Below are 19,874 nucleotides of genomic sequence, written 5' to 3'. Positions count from 1 at the left end.
CCGCCTCACTGCAGGTTCTCTCTGTCCACCCACCTTACCAGTCTGATTGGTCTGGTTGACTGTTTCTTTAATTCCTTGCTTGTCAGAGTCCCATGCAGTTTCGTTTTCTGGCACTTCTGGCTGTTTATTGATTTTAAATTGGTTGTCATCCTCTTTTTGGTTGTGTAAAGAAGCAAAGGGTTTCTACCTACGCCTCCCCCTTGGCCGGAACTCTGCCTACCTCCAGTTGTTGAAGAGATGATTATTTTTCCACTGCATTGCATTTGCCCCTTGGTCAAAAATCAGCTGTCTGTATATGTTCTTGTTTATGTATGGACTTTGTTCTGTTCTGTTGATCTAGTTTCCTATCTTTATGCAAATGCTATGCTGCTTTGATTATTGTAGCTTTATAATTCTTAATATCTCATAGTAGTAGCTCTCTAATTTTGTCCTTTTTTAGAATTGCTTTGGCTGTTTTCCATCCTTTGCATTTTCATATGAATTTTTAAGTGAGCTTGTCCATTCTGTAAAATACTCTGCTGGGAGTTTGAATAGAATTGACATGAATTTATAGCTCAGTTTGGTGAAAATTAACATGTTAGAAAATGGACTCTTCCAACCCTCCAGCCAAGTGTATCTCATTTATTTACTCTTTAATTTCTATCAACAGTGTTTTGTAGTTTTAATTGAACAGGTATTTCACATCTTTTAGTTTATCCTAAGTATTTCATATTTTTGGTGCTATTTTAAGTGGTATTGTTTTTTATATTTTAGTTTCTATTTATTTCTATTAATCATTCTGGTCTATAAAAAGACAGATTTAAAAAAATATTTTATTTATTTATTTTTAGAGAGAGGGGAAGGGAGGATAAACAGAGGAGGAGAAACACCAATGTGTGGTTGCCTCTCAAGTACCCCCTGCTGGGGACCTGGCCTACAACCCAGGCATGTGCCCTGACTAGGAATTGAACTGGCTACCCTTTGATTCACAGGTCAGCATTCAATCCACTGAGCCACACCAGCCAGGACAATACACTGATTTTTATATACTGATCTACTTTCTTGTAATCACGTTAAACTCACATATCAGTTCTAGTAACTTTAAAAAAAAATGCTCTGTTGGTTGTTCCACATGCCATTTGTGACTAAAGACAATTTTAAATCTTACTTTTCAATCTAAGTGTTCTTTATTTAAAAATATTCTTCCCTAATTAGATTGGCTAGAATGTACAAAGTGCAGTGTTGAAGTTATGGGAGTTGATATCTCTGACTTGTTCCTGATTTTATGGGCAGTCATTTAAATTTTTCCCCATTAATTTTGATGTTAGATGTAGTTCTTTTTAGATGTCTATTAACAGATTGAGGAAATTATTTTATATTTATCATTTCCTGAGAATTTTTAACCTGGATAGGTGTTGACTTTTGTCATATGGCTCTACATTGATTGAGGTGGTCGTATGGCTTTCTGTTTTTAATCTTTTGACATTGTGAATTACATTGATTCTCAAATGTAGAAACAACCCTTGTGTGTTCCTAGCATAAAGTGCTTGGTTAAAGTGTTATCTCATTTTTATGTTGAAGGATTCCATTTGTTAATATTTTGTTAAAGATTTTTATGTTAATCTATATGAGAGATAGCTGTTTATTTTGTTTTCTTTAGTAGTATCATACTCTAGTTTTTGGTATCAAAGTAATGTTGGCTTCATAGAATAAGTTAGGGAATGTTCCTTCTTTAATTTTTAGAAGAGTTTGTGTAAAGTGGTATTATTTCTTCCTTAGATATTAGGTGGAATTTATCATTGAACCCCTCTGGGCCTGGAGTTTTCTTTCTGGAAGGACTTTTAACAAGATACTTATTTTCTTTGACTTGTATTGTACTGTTGGGGTTATCTACAATGTTTCTTCTTGAAAGAGCTTTAGTAATTTGTGTCTTTCAAGGAACTTAAGTTGTTGAACTTATTGTCATAAAGTTGTTAGAAAATATTACCTTGTTATCTTTTGAATACTTTAAGAATCTATAGCAATGTCAACTCTCTTATTCCTGATATTGGTAATGTGTGTCTTCTCTTTTTTTCATGATTATTCTTGCTAGAGGTTTACTAATTTCATTCATCTTTGCAAAAAACAATGAGCTTTTGTTTTTATTAATTTTTTTCTGTATTGTTTTCCTGTTTTTCATTGTTTTAAGCTTTGTTTTTATCTTTAATAATTTATTTTTTTGTTTACTTCAGATTTAATTTTTTTTTCCAGTTTCTTAAGATGGAAGCTAAAGATGAACTAATTTGGTATCTTGCTTCTTTTCTTGTATAGGCAAGAAATTGGTAAATGTTTTATGGGAAATTGAGAACTTATGTATATTCTGTTCTTTTTGTGTAGAGTGTTCTAAAACTGTCATTCAGGTTATGTTCATTGGGTGTTGTTCAAGTCTACTACATTCTTTGAGATTGTCTACTTGGTAATTGTTAGGTCAGTTATTGTCTACTTGGTAATTGTTAGGTCAGTTATTGAGAGTGGGCATTGAATCTCTCACTTGACTTGTGGATTTTCTCTGTAAAGTTCTATTAGTTTTTGCTTCATAGATATTTTTTTCATTTTACCAGTTTATAATGAACACTGTATATAAGAGTACTTTATTCCTGCATGTTCTCAATTGTTTCTTCCTTGTGTTTACCTTTTTCATTTTCTACTTGGCAATATGTTCAAGATCTTTTTCTGGTCCTTGCCCAGCTTTAGTCTAGTGATAAACACCCAGCTAAGGTGAATGCCCACACGAACAGTTTTTCCATTAGCTTTCTCCTGGTGCACTCCTTCAAGTGTAGATGACATATTTCTTCCTGCAGATCTGGACTACTTTGTCAGTTTGCTGCCCTTTGTAGTGTCCTTGCACAATCTGAACTTCATCATCCATTCAGATGGGCATGGATTGAACATTGTACTTCTGTTTCAGCTTTTTGGAATGTGGGAAGGTACACTGAAAAGCCTTTTACAGTCCTTGCTCTGGTCAGAAGTCACAAAGTTATTGAACTTCATTTTGGCCCCTTGTGCTTCTGTGATGATGCAAAAGGAAAGAGCTTTGCTTCATAGATTTTGAAGCTGTGTTATTACCTGCCTAAATATTTAATATTATTACATCTTGATTAATAGGCCCCTTTATTCTGATGAAATTACCTTTGTTATCATTGGTAATAGTCATTGCACCGATCTACTTTGATATTAATGTAGCTATTCTGATTTTTCATCAATTTATATTAGGGTATCTTTTTTCAATCCCATTACTTTTTATCTATATGTGTCTTGATATTTGAAGTCTATTACTTATAGGTAGTAGAGTTGGATTTTGCTTTTTTTAAAATCCAGTTTGACTATCTATAGCAGGGGTGTCAAATTCATTTTCACCAGTGGCCATATCAGCCTCGCAGTTGCCTTCAAAGGGCTGGATAGAATTTTAGGACTGTGTAAATGTAACTACTCCTTAACTAGGGGCAAGGACCTTGGTGCTGCTGCCTGGTAGAAACAAGGTGCCAGGTGGGATAAAACAAGGTGGAGGGCCAGATTTGGCCCACAGGCCTTGTGTTTGCCACCTGTGATCTATACCTTTTAAATGGAGTCATTTACATCATTTTGTTTTAATTTTCACAGTCATCCTTTGTGTTTTTATTAGCACCATTTCACTAAAGTAAAAAAGCAGAGAAAGAATAAATTACTTCCCTAATGTTGCATATAATAAATGGTGGTGCTATGACTTAATTGCAGTGTGTTTCAGGATTCCTACTTGAAATTATTAAATTTTTGTTGTAATAGGATTCTTTTCCCCCCCTCCAGTTTCATTTAGATATAATTGACATGTAATATTGTATTAATTTTAGATATATAGTGCAGTGGGATTCTTAACAGGTTTCAGAAAGGCAGAGGATTGACTAGGAAACATTTGTAGTTTATAGAATGTTCATGTTGATGGTGGTAAGAAGGAGAGTTTGAATGGGAAAGTATTATGTTAAGAGAATGATGTTAGGATGGCCTTTCAGTTGTTTAAGGGAAAGATTGATATTCTTCACTAAGACATTGGCAAGGAGTATAAAGAAAGGAGTCAAGATCTGAAAAACATTTTTGAAGTTGAGTCAGTAGTTTGATAATTGGATGCAGGACTAAATGGAGAGAGAAACAGAGGAGACAAGATAGACCACTCAACGGTGTCTGGCCTGTGAGACTTGGAAAATGGTGACATATGAAAGATAGGAAACAAGGGGTAAATGAAGTATTCTGAGTCCAAGTTTGCAGGGTCCTGAGACTTGGTGGTGACAATGGAGATTTCAAGGAAGTTTTGAGATGTTGTTAAATAAGTCTTAGGAAGGCAAGGGTAAACAAAGAAGTTATTGAGGTTTTGAACCTGACTAATGAAGAATAATGGATGCAACATTCTGGGCTGTGAACTGATTAGAGATTAGGAGGAGAATGGAGAAGGTGACCTTTGTGGCAGAGATCTTTGTTAAATACTATAATTTTTTAAAAAAGAGATTATCATGGACAAAATGTTTTAAAATTAGGTAAATGACTTTAAGATATGTTTTAGGTATACATTTTAAACTGAATCAGAATAAAAGAAAAATTAATCACTTTTAACAGATATGCACATATTTTGAATTTCAAGTGATTGTATATATTTTCCAACTAAGTATTTTAAATAACTGTAAACCTACATGAAAAATGGAAAGAGTAGTACAATGGATACTCCTGTCTTTCAGATTTACTAATCATTAACTTTTTAGTACATTTACTTTATTTCTTGCTTCTTGTACATAGCCATACACTTTTTCCTTGAACAAGTTGAAAATAAATTTTATCATGACATTTCTTATTTATTCTTTCTTATTTATCTTATAAAACCAAAAACATTCTTCTATATAATCACAGTACTGTATCATCACTCAAGAAATTTGACTTTGATGCTCTGGCTGGCGTAGCTCAGTGGATTGAGCGCGGGCTGCAAACCAGGCATCGCAGGTTCAATTCCCAGTCAGGGCACATGCCTAGGTTGTAGGCCGTGGCTCGCAGCAACCGCACATTGATGTTTCTCTCTCTCTCTCTTTCTCCCTTCCCTCTCTAAAAATAAAAATAAATAAAATCTTTAAAAAAAAAGAAATTTGACTTTGAATATATTAATTTAATGTAGTGGGGCAAAAGTAGGTTTACAGTTGTTCATATAGGAAATGATACAATAATTAACAAATAATAATACAAGAATAAACTGTGTTTCGTGTCCTTAAAACTGCAAACCTATGTTTGTCATACCCTGTATGTGGTCTATAGTCAAACTCCCTAAGCTGTTCTCTAAATGCCTTTTCTACTAGTTTGTCTTCCCAGTACAAATCCAATTAGGGTTCATACATTGTACTTTGTCATATGGTTTCATGTTTCTTTAACATCTTTTCATCCATAATAGCTATTATTCTTTTGTTTTTTCTTCTCATGACATTGTCATTACTGAAGTGTTAGGCCCACTTGTCTTATAGAACATACCATCATCTAGCTCTGTCTGCTTGTTTTCCTATGTTTAAATACAGATTAAATTTTTTTGGTCAAGAATTTTACAGCTTCTCACTAGATCATATCAGAAGGTTCATGATGTTAGTTAGTGTGATTACAGATGCTTTAATACCTTGTTTAAGGTATTTTTTTCCCTGATCTCCTTCCTGCAAAGAACCATTTATTTCTTTATAATTAATAAGTATTTTGGGGTTAATACTTTGTATTCCTAGACAGTATAACTAACTATATGTGGAGTAAAATAGTGGATTTTATGTGTTGTCCTGTAACTTTATTCTAAATTTGCAAGGTGAACAGTAGGTTTGGGGCTCATAAGGAAATATCTGAATGGAAGGTTAGCCAAGGGGGGAGATGGGTATGAAGTGAAGACTGACAGGTGGAGCCTATAATATGCCAGGCTAGACATGAACAGTTGAAGGTTTTTAACTTGCTCTCTCTCGGTTTGGGTGATGCAATTGGATTGAGTTTTAGGAAGATAGTTAAGCAGCAATCAGTTGGGAAATTATTATGTCTGAGCTAAAGATGATGAAAGATTGACTCCAACGCAGTGTGACTGGCAGACAGAAGAGAGAGGTTTGAGAAATACTTATGAGGTTAAAATGGACAGATTTTGGTGACTGGTTAAACGTTGGTTGTGGAGGATTCAGAGTGTCTTGGTGAAATAATATTTGATAGGATTTTCTGGCTCACTGACTTGATCAAGTTTAATCAATTAGTTTAAGGAATTTGATTTTATAAAGTGTTACAGAGACAGGGCCTTTTGGATTCTCTTACAGTTTCTCTTAATTTTTTGTACTGATTCTACTTTTTTGAGGACTATTTGAATGGCATTAACAATTTAATCCTATTTAGGGAAGTGATTTCTTCTTGACTTACTCTACCCAAAATGTACATACATGCTTTTAAGCATTTGGATAGGACAGAACAGACTTTGGCACAATCTTTTAAAATTCTTTCATGAGGTAGAATAAGATTTTGTTGCAAATGATCTGTAAGGTCACCTGTAGCTCTAAAATGTTGATTCTATGGTGTATCAATTTGTCTGTCAGACAGCACATTTGATTTTCTGAAAAATTTTAATTTTTTTCTTTCTCTTTATGTTTTTCTAAGATGTTCTCAGTGCAACTGAGTCTTGGTGAGCAGACATGGGAATCGGAAGGCAGCAGTATCAAGAAGGCCCAACAAGCTGTTGCTAATAAAGCTTTGGCTGAATCTACACTTCCCAAACCAGTTCAGAAACCACCCAAAAGTAATGTTAATAATAACCCAGGTATGGCCAAACTCGTTTCCTTCTATTGTGTTATATCTTCTGTGTGGGCTGGTCTCTGTATTGTTCATTCTAGCAGTCCAGTTGTGTAGTTAACAGGTGTATTGATAGTACATATGAAAAAGACAGGTGCATCATAACTAAGGTGAGAGAATGAAAAAGGTAATTGCAATTATTTAAAAAATTTGCTTTAGTAGATACTTTAATGACACATTACTAGCTTTTTAAATCTTGGTGAAGGGAAATTTGGATACAAGGAACAGAAAATAAGGTTGAGTTTTTTCTAAAGTAAAGATAGAAATGATCAATTTCTCTTTTTCAATATATAATGTAAAATTTAATAAAGTTCGTATTCTTTCTTTAATAAAAAATTATAAAAGTAGCCAAAGCATCTTTTTTCTTTTTATTGGTGTAGAAATGACCGATATTCAGTTTAGAACATTTATATGAAATTTAATAAGAAACCCACAAATAAAAAAAAAACCCATGTGTGACTAATATAGTGCTAAGTAAATGAATGTTCTAATTTTAAGCTCCTAATAATAATTTTAAAAAGTTGTTCTGATTGTTTATAATACCAACAACATTATATGTCCAGTGATTTATTGGGGAGAAGCAAACTTGTATTGGACACAGTGTATGAATTGACAATATCACATTAATAAAGTTTCAAAAGCTTAGTACCAGCCCTTTATCTATGTACTTGTTCGGTAACTTATTAATTCAAGCAGTTACCTTCTGACCAATGTTGCTTTCGATATTTTTGCAATGGAATACAAAAAGACATTTTGCCTGCTAGCAGTGACTCTATAACCTAATTATAGTTCGCATGCATGCTCATAATCAAGTTAAACACTTCTTTCTCGTGAGGTACCTGCTAGGTGGTCACAGTCTCCTCTTGTAAGGACTGCTCTTTCCAGAACTCTATGACTATCCTATTACTGGTCTTTTTGCTTCTGTTCAACTGATTCCAATATTTTTAAGTAAGCTTAAATAAGCCAAAACATTATTACCATAAAGAAAAAAAACCTTGTTCTATTCAGTTTAAAGTTGGTAAGAGGTTACCTACTTACTTAATTTTCAAAAATTACTTTAGATTACTGGTGGATCATTAGTACCCCACCACTACCTCTGTTTATTAAGAACTTTTATATATCTAAGAAGTATAAAATAAAATATTTCACAGTTGTGTACATAAAACACATAACTCAATGGTAAAGATTAAGTACCAAGTGGATAATAACAGCCATTAGTATTGTAAGTAGTGATAAACGTGGACTGAGGTAGTGGAGGTGAGATATGGGCCTTGACTGGTATGGAGGAGGGGAAAGAATACTCTGAGGGAGTACTGTGAGGAAAGGCATTGGAGTTGGAATCTAGACAGTGGGTTTGGTTTAAAAAAGTTTTGTAGATGGTTTTTAGCTAGAGCAGGTAAGTGACTATTAAGAGATAAGACTGAAGATGTATTTAGGGAGTGATTGTGATGGACTTGAATGCCAGTCCTAGGAGATTAAGTTTTATCTATACAGCAGGTCCTCGAATAACGTTTCATTAGATGCTGTAGGAACTTAACTCTTATTTATATCACTTAGTGTATGGTAAATTGGTTTCCTTATACAATGTTTATATTAAAGACAGAGAACTTATTGATAGTGTTAAGTGAGGACTTATTGAGGTTTGATGGATTAATATTTATGAGCTGGAACACTTTAAACACTTAATATGTTTAAAAAAGCATTTTAGGAAGTTCAATTTGACATGTGAATGGAAACATGATCAGTTAAGAAACCACTGCCATAGTTTATGGATGAAGAGAGAAGGAAAGAAACTCATGTGCACTGAATACCATGCCTCTGCTCTGCAGGGGTGTTGGGATTGGCAGCTGGAATGGAGCAGGACAGGTGTTCCTGATCCAGTGGTTGAAGCCATGCAAATGCAGTGCTCTGCAGAGAGGATGGTATGAATGAAGAGCGGTGTGTGCTGAGGTCTGGGTCAGGTCCACCTCCAAGGGTTATTGCAGGAGCACACCAGCAAGGAGCCAGAGGAAGGAAATAGGACTGAGTCTGGAGGGCCAGTGGAGAGGAGTTTCAGCTGTTGAAAGAAAGTTACAGTGAGCTGAGAGAATGAGACTTTGGGGGTACACTTAAAATACAGTATGTACTGGCAAGTGCACACATTCCAGTTGTAGAACTTTGATGGATTTTTGCTCTCTGATTACTTTATCAGTTCCACAGGCTTTACCAGAACCTCAGCAGCCTCCATCATGCCATTAGCGGTTACACACAACTCCAGAGGGAACACTCTTCTGCTTTCTGATATCTTAGTTTGTTGTGCCTGTTTGTTGGAATCATACACTTAATAGTTTGGTTTTCTTAATGTTATATTTGTGAAATCCATCTGTGTTGTTTAACAGTATGGTTACTATTTCATTGCTCTGTAGTATTCTGTTGTATGAACATGCCACAACTTACTTAGTCATTGTACTGTTGATGGACAATTGGGCTGTTTCCAGTTTGGGGTTATTAACTAGAAATAATAGTGTTGTGATCATTATTGTCTGTATACATTTCTTTTGGGGATGTATGTAGGATTGGAATTATTGGGTCATAGGTTATATATGTGTTCATGCTTAAATCAGAAGACAAATTAAGGCCAGAAGTCAGTGAATGTCACAGAAGACAAGTGTCTTAGATGCTGTCCTTGCATCACAAGCTTCTATTTCTCCATCTGTTGGGAAAAAAGTAAAAAAGCTATTTAGGCATCAATTAGATGCAATAAAAAGACCAACACAATTTTGGCTAGATTTAATAGTAAATTGCAGTAGCAATTAAAGTATGTTTTTGAGGAGGGAACTTTCCTGGAAGTTTGACAAGAACAATTTGATTGTTCACTCACCTATAAGCCAATTGCCATTTTCTGAATGTATCCATTTTAAGCAGTTTCAGGTTACCCATTATGGAGACCCAAACATTCAGCTCACTGCTTAATTCAGTATTAAGTTTCGTCACTCTGTTTTGCAGTATATGTTCGCCATTACATTTAAGTATCTTTTATTTTTTAATAAGCAATAAAAGGGCCAGGATGACAAAAAATATACATAATACCTAAAGGTGGTGTGTGCTGGTGGTCCCAGCACCTCAGGAAGCTGAAGCATTGCTTGAGCCCTGTACTGATCAAGATCAATACAGTGGTGGTCACCAGGTGGCCTGAGTGGGGGTGAAACAGCCAAGGTTAGAAACAGAGCCAGTCAAAACTCCCTTGCTAATCAGGAGTGGGATCAAGTCGTGAATAGATGTTGCCATCCAGCAACATCAGGGCCCTTCCCTGATTTAGTGAATCTGTGTCTCTTGAACGAATTAGCAAATGAAGGTTTGCCCCTTTCCAAGTTCCTACTTTAAAAAATTACATACATAATAATACATACATCATGTCAAACATCATTTTTTCTTCCTTGCCAACATATAGTATCTTCAGACTTTTTAGCAATTCTCATGAGGGGAAGACATAGCTGTATTCATTGTGGTTTTAATTTGCATTTCTTAATAACGAATGTAGCATTTTCAGATGCCTGTTGGCTTTCCTCTGTTGTAGAGTGCTGTTTGAAATATTTTTCCCGTTAGAAACTGCATTGTCTATTTTTTAAGTTCTATTTTTTTTGACTTGTAGCATTCTTACATATTCTGGATTTGTATCCATTGTCAGCTACATGTATTACAAGTATCTTTCCATATACCTAATGGTGCATTTTGATGAACAGAAATTCTTTATTTTAATGAGGTTGGATTTGTCTTTTCCCTTATGGTAGTGCTTTTGTGTATACTGAGACATCTTTATCTCCTACCAAGCTATGAAGGATGACCTCATAATACTTTTAGAATCTTTATTATTTTATCTTTTAAATTTAGATCTATAGTCTATCAGGAATTAAGGTTTATGTATGATGTGAGGTTCAAGATTTTTCTTCTTAATACAGAGACATTCAGTAAATTCATGCCAATTTATTGAAAAGACAGTCTGATCCACTGTACTGTAGAAGAGGGAAATTGGGACTTCACAGAGAGTAGAGGGTCTTAAATAGTAGTTATATCCCAGAGAGGAGCTAAATTCACTTACAGCATGGCTATTCTGCTTGTTATGAATATATCACAGAACTGTTTTGCTGTCCCTCTCCTTTTATTATTTATTTTATTTTTTAAGAGATTTTTTGGGGGGATTTTTAAAAAAAATTTATTTTAATTGTTGTTGCAGTACAATTTTCTATCTTTTTAAAGATTTTATTTACTTGTTTTTAGAGAGATAGGGAAGGGAGGGAAAAAGAGGGAGTGAAACATCAATGTATGGTTGCCTCTAGCACACCCCATACTGGGGATATGGCCTGCAACCCAGGCATGTGCCCTGACTGGGAATCAAACCGGCGATGCTTTGACTCACAGGTCCTTCTATTTTTAAAACTATTTTTGTGTGTAGGAGGTAAATGCAGATTTATATAGAGTTTGTGGAAAGAGTATATAGAGCTCCCATGTACCTTTCACCCAGATTCCCCAATTTTAGCATTTCTAAGCCATTTGAGAATAAGTTGTGGACATATGTCCTTTACCCTGTAGTACTTCAGTGTGTATTTCCTGAGTACATGGACACTCTCCTCTCAGGAAGGTAACAGTACTACCATGTAGTCCAGAACTCCATTCAGATTTCATTGATCATCTAATGATGTCCTCTGTAGGTCCAGGCTATACTCTGGATCATATACTTAACATTTCTTTTCATCTACTCTTCAATCTGGAATAGTTCCTCAGTCTTTCTTATCTTTTGTGACCATGGCATTTTTGAAGAATACAGGCCACATCGTTTGTATACAGAATGCCCATCAGTTGGGTTTGTCTGGTGTTTCCTCATGACTTAATGCATTTTTAGCATGAATACCAGAGAAGTGACCTGGGCTTGCCTCAGTGTTTAATGTCAGGAGACACTTGATACTGATTTGTCTTATTAGTGATGACTTTTGCTACTTGGCAAAGAGTATGTCTACCAGGCTTCACTGTTGTAAAGTTCATTAATAAGTATGCTTTATCATCAAATAGTAAGGAATAAGTATTTTCTGAGGAGCTACCTTGAGACTATTGTGTGCCTCATCAAGATTACTTTCACCCACTAGGTTTCTCACCCCATTGGTAATTTTTGTCTGGGTCAATTACTACTCTGAAGACTGCTGAAGAGGACTTTTCTTTTGTAACTTATTTTATTTTTAATTATATTTTATTGATTATGCAATTACACTTGTCCCCATTTTTTCCCTTTGCTCTCCTCTACCCCCTGCTACAATTCCTCAGGCAATCCCCATGATGTTGTCCATGTCCATGGGTCATGGATATGTGTTCTTTGGCTACTCTATTTCCTATGCTGTACTTTACATCCCCATGGCTAGTCCGTAACTACCTATTTGTACTTCTTAATCCCTTTACCTTTTTTGTTCACTGTATGACCCCTGTTCCATCTAGCAACCATCAAACTGTTCTTTGTATCTATGATCCTGTTTCTGTTTTGCTTGTTTGTTTATTTTGGTTTTTAGATTCAGTTGATGATATGTATTTGTTACCATTTGGTTGTTCATATTTCTGATCATCTTCTTCTTAAAGAAGATCCTTTAATATTTCATATGATACTGGTTTGGTGGTGATGAATTCCTTTACCTTTTTTTGTCTGGGAAGCTTTAATGCTAGCTTTGCTGGGTAGAACAATTTTGGTTGTAGGTACTTGTTTTTCATGACTTCGAATATTTCTTGCCAATCTCTTCTAGCCTGAAAAGTTTCTTTTGAGAAATCAGCTGACAGTCTCATGGGGGCTCCCTTGTAAGTAACTAAGTGCTTTTATCTTGCTGCTTTTAAGATTCTCTCTTTATCTTTAACCTTTGGCATTTTAATAATGATGTATCTTGGGTTGGGTCTCTTTGGATTCATTTAGTTTGGGATTCTCTGTGTTTACTGGGCTTGTATGTCTATTTCCTTCACCTATTTAGGGAAGTTTTCTTTCACTGTTTTTAAAATTATTTTTCCAATTTCTTGTTCTCTGTCTTCTCCTTCCAGCACCAGCATGATGCGAGTGTTGGTATGCTTGAAGTTGTCCCAAGAGGCTCCTTACACTGTCCTCATTTTTTTGGATTATTTTTTATTTTTGTTATTCCTTTTTCTAAAATATATTTTATTGATTGTGCTATTACAGTTGTGCCATTTTTTTCTCCCCTTTATTCCCCTCAGCCCTGCACCCCACCCCGCCTGCACTACGCCCTCGCCCTTAGTTCATGTCCATGGGTCATACATACATGTTCTTTGGCTTCTCCATTTGCTATACTATTCTTAACCTCCCCTTGTCTGTTTTCTACCGACCATTTATGCTTCTTATTCTGTGTACCTTTTCCCCAATTCTTCCCCCTCCCTACTGATAACCCTCCACGTGATCTCCATTTCTGTGATTCTGTTTCTGTTCTAGTTGTTTGCTGAGTTTGTTTGTTGTTTTTTTTTTAGGTTCAGTTGTTGATAGTTGTGACTTTGTTATTTTATTGTTCATATTTTTTATTGTAAGTCCCTTTAACATTTCATATAATGAGGCTTGGTGATAATGAACTCCTTTAACTTTATGTTATCTGGGAAGCACTTGATCTGCCCTTCCATTTTAAATGATAGCTTTCTTGGATAGCGTAATCTTGGATGTAGGTCCTTGCCTTTCATGACTTCAAATACTTCTCTCTAGCCCCTTCTTGCCTGTAAAGTTTCTTTTGAGAAATTGGCTGATAACCTTTGTTGGTAACTGGCCTTTTCTCTTGCTGCTTTTAAGATTCTCTCCTTTTCTTTCATTTTGGGTAATGTAATTATGATGTGCCTTGGTGTGTTCCTCCTTGGGTCCAGCTTCTTTGGCACTCTCTGAGCTTCCTTGACTTCTTGAAAGTCTATTTCCTTTGCCAGATTGGGGAAGTTCTCTTTCATTATTTTTTCAAATAAGTTTTCAATTTCTTACTCATCCTCATCTCCTTCTGGCACCCCTATGATTGAGGTGTTGGAACGTTTAAAGTTGTCCTGTAGGTTCCTAAGCCTTTTCTCATTTTTTTGAATTCTTGTTTCTTTATTCCGTTCCAGCTGTATGTTTATTTCTTCCTTCTGCTTCAAATCATTGATTTGAGTCCTGGTTTCCTTCCCTTCACTGTTGGTTCCCTGTATATTTTTCTTTATTTCACTTTTCATAGCTTTTACTTTTTCCTCTACTTTAGGACAATACTCAACCATTTCTGTGAGCATCCTGATTACCAGTGTTTTGAACTTTGCATCTGATAGGTTGGCTGTCTCTTCATCACTTAGTTGTATTTTTGGATCTTTGATCTGTTCTTTCATTGGAGCCGTATTTTTTGTCTACACGCACCTGTTACATTGTAAGGGGTGGAGCCTTAGGCATTTGTCACAGTGGGCAACGCATGTTGCTGCATTGTGGTGCTGTATGTGGGGGAGGGGTCTGAGAGGGAACAGTGCTGTTTGCTTGGCTCTTGGCTGGTTTCTGGCACTTCTCCCACTTCCCATAAGCAAATTAGGCCCTTCTGGTGCTGATTCCTAGGTAGGTAGGTTTGTGTACATTCTAGGACCCTGTGGGTCTCTCGAATGAACTCTCCTGTGAGGCTGGAAGTTTCTCCCATTGCTAAAACACCCACAGCCAGACGTTTTGAGGCTTTATATCCCCACGCTGGAATCCTGGGTTGCACGGTCTGTCTTCCTTCCCAGTTGTTCCACCCGGTTTATCCACATGCAAATGTGGGACCTATTGCTCCACCAGCTGCCACCTTGCCCTCCCTGGTTCTCTGGCTGCTGCCTTGCCACGAGTCCTCTCTGCCCCAGCTGCCTATTTCTACCTGTCCTAGTGGTCTGAATGAATGTTTCTTCTTTAACTCCTTGGTTGTCAGACTTCCATACAGTTTGATTTTCTGTCAGTTCTGGTTATTTTTTGTTTGTACATTTGTTGTTGCCTTTCTTTTGGTTGTGTGAAGAGGCAAGTGTATCTACCTACTCTTCCATCTTGGCATGAAGTTCTCTTTTTGCTATTCTGATTGGGTGTTTTTTCGCTTCCTTATATTCCAAATCTCTGATTTCATTCTCAGCGTCAATTAACTATTGATTTCCTGTAATTTGTTCTTTATTTCATTTACTGTATTCTTCATTTCTGACTAGTCCTTTTTTATGGTTTCCATTCCCTTTTTAATACTCTTGAAGTTCTCACTAAGTTCACTGAGCATCCTTATAACCAGTGTTTTGAATTCTGCATCTAGTAGATTGCTTGTCTCCTTATATTTAGTTCCTTTTCCAGAGTTTTGTTTTGTTTTTTCATTTGTGCCATGTTTCTTTGTCTCTTCATTTAGCAGCCTCCCTGTGTTAGTTTCTATGTATTAGGTAGAGCTGCTTTGTCTCCTGGGCTTGGTAGAGTGGCCTAGTATAGTAGGTGTCCTGTAAGATCTAGTGGCACATCCTCCTCTATTACTGAAGCTGGGTAATTGAGGTGCATTCACTGTGTGGGCTGTGTACATGCTCCTGTTGTAGTTGAACCTTAGTTGCGGTTGGCACATCCAAGGTCATCCAGTGCCTGTCTTCTGTTTGGGGTCACACTGTGTAAACTACAAAGTGATCTGTCGATGGCTGCTCCTTGTGCTGGTTTGCAGGTGCCCAGATGAGGCCAAGCTGTGAACTAAGGCTGGCTGCTGCTAGTGCCAGGCCTGGGACTATTTAGTGAGCTCACTGAAGCCAGATATGGCTTGTTTGAGATAATTTAGGAAAATCTGAAACATGAGCCAAGACAAGTCATTCATATAGAAAAGCCACTTGAAACAGTTTGGGTGGGCTCCAATGTTGTGTGTGGCAGGACCTTAGGGAATCACTAGGGTGGGGCAAAAAGTGTGATCCAGGTTGGTGGAGTCTCAGCTATGGCACCAATCTGCTGGCTCTGTGGCTTTGTGAGGGGAGGGCTTAGAAAAGGAACAGTGGCCTCTGCCAGCACTCCTGTCTGGGAAAAAGCTTCTTTCCAGCTCTTGCCCTAATGCCAGACACTTCAGTTCCTTCCTGCATGTCTGTGATGCATTTTAATCTGCTTTCCTGGTGCTGAAGCTCAGAGGGTTGAGTTTGCATAGGTCTGTGTGCAGGCCCTTTAAGAGAAACTGCCTGGGATTCCAGCAGTTTCTGTTTTCTACAGCCTCAATTGCCCTTGGTTATTACAGCCAGGATTTATAGAGACTTATCTTCCTGGCTCTTGAACACTGGGCTGGGGGGCCTGGTGTGGGGCTCCTGAGATATCCCTCCTGTTTTTTATCTACCGTACATGGGTGTGGCCTCCAGCTTATTCTGCATCTCTGACACCAGTTTATTCTGAAGTCATGATGTGGTTTCTTCTTTAATTCTGTAGTTGTACAACTTCCATTCAGCTTGATTTCTGACTGTTCTGAATGTTGGTTGTTCTATAGTTTAGTTGTAATTTTGATGTGGTTGTGTGAGGAAGCGAACTGTGTTTACCTGTGCTGCCATCTTGACTGGAAATCTCTTTTGTGATTCAAAACAACAGAAATGAAGCCCTGGCTGGCGTAGCTCAGTGGATTGAGCACGGGCTGCGAACCAAAATGTCGCAGGTTCGATTCCCAGTCAGGGTACATGCCTGGGTTGCAGGCCATGACCCCCAGCAACCGCACATTGATGTTTCTCTCTCCTCTCTTTCTCCTTCCCTTCCCTCTCTAAAAATAAATAAATAAATAAAATCTTAAAAACAACAACAAAAAAACAGAAATGTATTGTTTCTTTCCAAAAGCGTGATATTACATTCCAGTATTCTTTTCAGATTTATTAGTTGCCATTTACCCACAAACTTTCTTTTTTCCCTCAGTTTTTCATCTGTTCATTTATTTATATCACTATAGATACTTGTGTTCTTATTTTACTTAGAGGCTTATAATCTGTCACTCTTTACTTTCATTCTCAACTTGTCCCAGATATGACCAGTGGTGTGGCCCCTTCAAGCTAATTCCTGTATTCTTTTATTTCCTCATCATGCTTTGAGAACTTCTTTCTGGCACAATGGCTGTTCCTAGCTTGTCTTATATTTTCTTTGCCCTGGTCCTAGCATCAGCCAGTTCTCCAAGAGCCTCCCCCAAATTGATGAAAATCAATTCATTCTTTCAACAAATATTTGAGTGACTACTATGTTCTAGGGACTATTCTAACTTCTTACAAAGCTGTGTCCTCAAGTGTCAATTATATGTTACTCTTTGAAAATGAGTCATGGCAATTTTATTTTACCTGTCACATGACTGAGAATCCACAATTGTAGTTATAGACTTTTTATGTATATAATTAATTAGCCTTTTTATATTTGCCACTGATAAATGTAGAAATTTCCTTTAATTTGTCTAAAAACCACCAAAAACCTATCCTGTGTTTGCAGTATTGTTATAGCCATGTATGTACTACATGAGAATTCCTATGTAATGATTATCTGTAGGTAACCTGGGTCCAGTTCATACACGCTAGAAATATTGGTGCTGAGCATCACGTGGATATATCTCAGAGTTTGAAGTTATTGTTGAGTGTTTTCTGGGAACGCATTACTGCTTAAGGAAACAGTAATGGGCTGCATACATGTGGAGTTGTCAGTCTAGTTCTTCACGAACGGTTAGAGACACTTTGCTCTGGAAGGGTTGAAATTTTTCAACATGGTTTGTGCTTTTCTGGTTTGTGCTTTTCTGTTTATCTTCTACTCCCTTGTGGTCGACGTCGGTGCGTCGTGAACCCCGGGTGAGTGTCCGAGCGGCGGAGCTCGCGCAAAATCAGGACGCAGGGGATGCAAATGCGGGTGATCAAGAGCAAATGCATGCTCAGGCTTTATTAGCAGTGGTATTTGTAAAAATATATTTGGCAAGTATTCCTAAGTATATTGAATTTTAGCACAGCTGCACCTATTCAAAACAGCTCCTAACAAGTTTACATATTTGTAGAGTACCCTTATATCTTTGTTCTTTTCCCAAGACTCATTTTCCCAAAACTCAACTCCTGGTGTGAGATAATGGCTCTTATCCTACTAGCCCGGGGGAGTAATACAAGCCAGGAGTCCGGTCTCAGAAAGCCTTCTTTCTGACGCTGTCTGGTTTGCCAGGGCTGGCACAGACTTCCAGCTGCTTGCCTTTACTCAACCCGAGCCTCAGGAGTCCGCACATTATCCCCACACTCCCCTTCACAAAGACCCAATCTGAACTTTATGTCATTTGTGTTTGTATATTTATTGCAAAGTACAATAAAATTCAAAATGACATAAATCTTATAATTGATTTACATGTTAATTATTAAACTGAAATTTTTATGAAGTAAGAAAATTGTGCTTTTAAGGGCATAGATTGCCTTTTGGTGTTAATAAAAAACCTTTAGAAAACTCTTAGGCAATTTATAATAAAGTTAAATATAAACCTATTCTAGGACTTAGCAATTCTACTGCTAGATATATACACCCAAGAGAAATGAGTGTATGTCCACTAAACACTTATTTAAATGTTTAAGGTGGCTTTATACTTAGTAGCCCTAACCTGGGAACAACCCAAATGTCTGGCCAGCAGCAGAATTCATTGGACTATTCATTCATCAGAATATTGAGTGCTGCAAAAAGTTTGAAATACTAATATAGTCAATAAAATCATTATGTTGAATAAAATTAGCAAGACAAAATGATACATATTCAGATTTGAAGAACAGACAAAACTAATCTGTGATGACAGAAGTCAGAGTGGGTAACTTGGGGAGGTAGGTCTTGACTGGAAAATGGTATGAGGAACTTTCTGGATGATGGAAATACTCATCCTGACCTTAGTGGAGGTCACATGAGTGTTTACATGTGTAGTAATTCATGGGGAGGTATGCTTAGGGTTTATGCATGTTATTTACCCCTTGGTCAAATACTGAATGACAGAAAGAAAAGAAAATTCCTTCATGCTTGACTTTCTCTGCTGTGAGTGTAAGGATTAAATTAGGAATTTGGGCTAATTTGATTTATTATTCTAACTTTTCTTTGCTGTTTTTCTTATTCATATTTTTTCTTTCCCGCCTCTTCCATTGTCCTTCACTGCCTATAGTTTCTCTTCTTAACATTGGTTTAGTTCCTGTTTCTTTAAACTATTCAGTGGTTTCACACAAATTCTTTAGAAATGAGACCCAATGAGCAGGTTCTTGAATCTTGGTGTCCATGGCCTGGCTGCAAATCCTGAATTTGTATTAGGCACCTACCCCTTTGCTGGTGCTCTGTGTCAGCCCCTAATTTGCTGTGGCAGGAAGTGGATCTAGTTTTATATGTGATGGAGTTTTAAATGTATGGTGTAACAGGTGGAATTTGAATTAAGTGGTATAGAATTTACATTAAAAATAAATTTTACTTTCTGTGAAAGATTTAGATTTATTTTTGTGATTTTTATATGGAATATATGTATGTATATTTTATTAAACAACCTCTTTTGATTACTTAATAACTTGATATATAATTTTATATTGTTTATTTATTATGGAATTATTCAAACTTGTACTAAAGAAGAGAGAATAAAAGAGCAAATGTCTCTGTACCCGTCACCACCTTAAGCAGTTATCCACACATGATAGCAAGCCTTGTTTCTCATATGTCTTTCCTCTGAGTTATTTTGAAACTAATCTCAGATATATTACTTTATCCATAAGTACTTCAGGGTGTATCTGTAAAGATTATCTACAGAAAACATTACTTGTATTACTTTGTCCTGTTGTTGGTCATAGAAAAAATTTGAAATTTATTTTCATTAGATAAATCCAATAATTACTGATGACCCTTGTATTTCTTGCTAATTTTAGTTGCTTGATTACCAAAATATAAATAAAAATATTCATAGATGATGTTTTTAATGATTAGATAATTGTAAGCTTCCTGAGGTAAGTAAATGAAGTTCAATACTTTTTTATAATGTTCAAATTAAGCAACCTGTGAGACTTGTGTTTCCTTTGTTTTGAAATATTATCACTATAAAGTTGAATGCTTGGTCATTAATGTGCAGAAAATGTTG

The 19,874-nt window shown here is 36.4% G+C and overlaps 1 protein-coding gene across 8 annotated transcripts in view; it reads left to right on the top strand.

The window, feature by feature from the left end:
- STAU2 (staufen double-stranded RNA binding protein 2) overlaps positions 1-19,874 on the top strand; it is a 423,958-nt gene that overhangs the window by 53,492 nt on the left and 350,592 nt on the right. For all 8 annotated transcript variants that reach the window (XR_006786958.1, XM_045849459.1, XM_045849457.1 and 5 more), the window contains one exon: positions 6,634-6,793. Coding sequence is in view for 7 of the 8 variants with exons in the window: in XM_045849459.1 (XP_045705415.1) it covers positions 6,634-6,793 (160 nt within the window). In the remaining variant the exon portion in view is untranslated. The remainder of the gene's footprint in view (positions 1-6,633; positions 6,794-19,874) is intronic.

The sequence above is a fragment of the Phyllostomus hastatus genome, unplaced genomic scaffold, assembly GCF_019186645.2.
Source record: "Phyllostomus hastatus isolate PE091 unplaced genomic scaffold, TTU_PhHast_1.1 phas_contig_65, whole genome shotgun sequence".
NCBI lineage: Eukaryota > Metazoa > Chordata > Mammalia > Chiroptera > Phyllostomidae > Phyllostomus > Phyllostomus hastatus.
The sequence above is the reverse complement of the archived record's forward strand: the minus strand, read 5'-3'. Positions and strand labels throughout refer to the sequence as shown.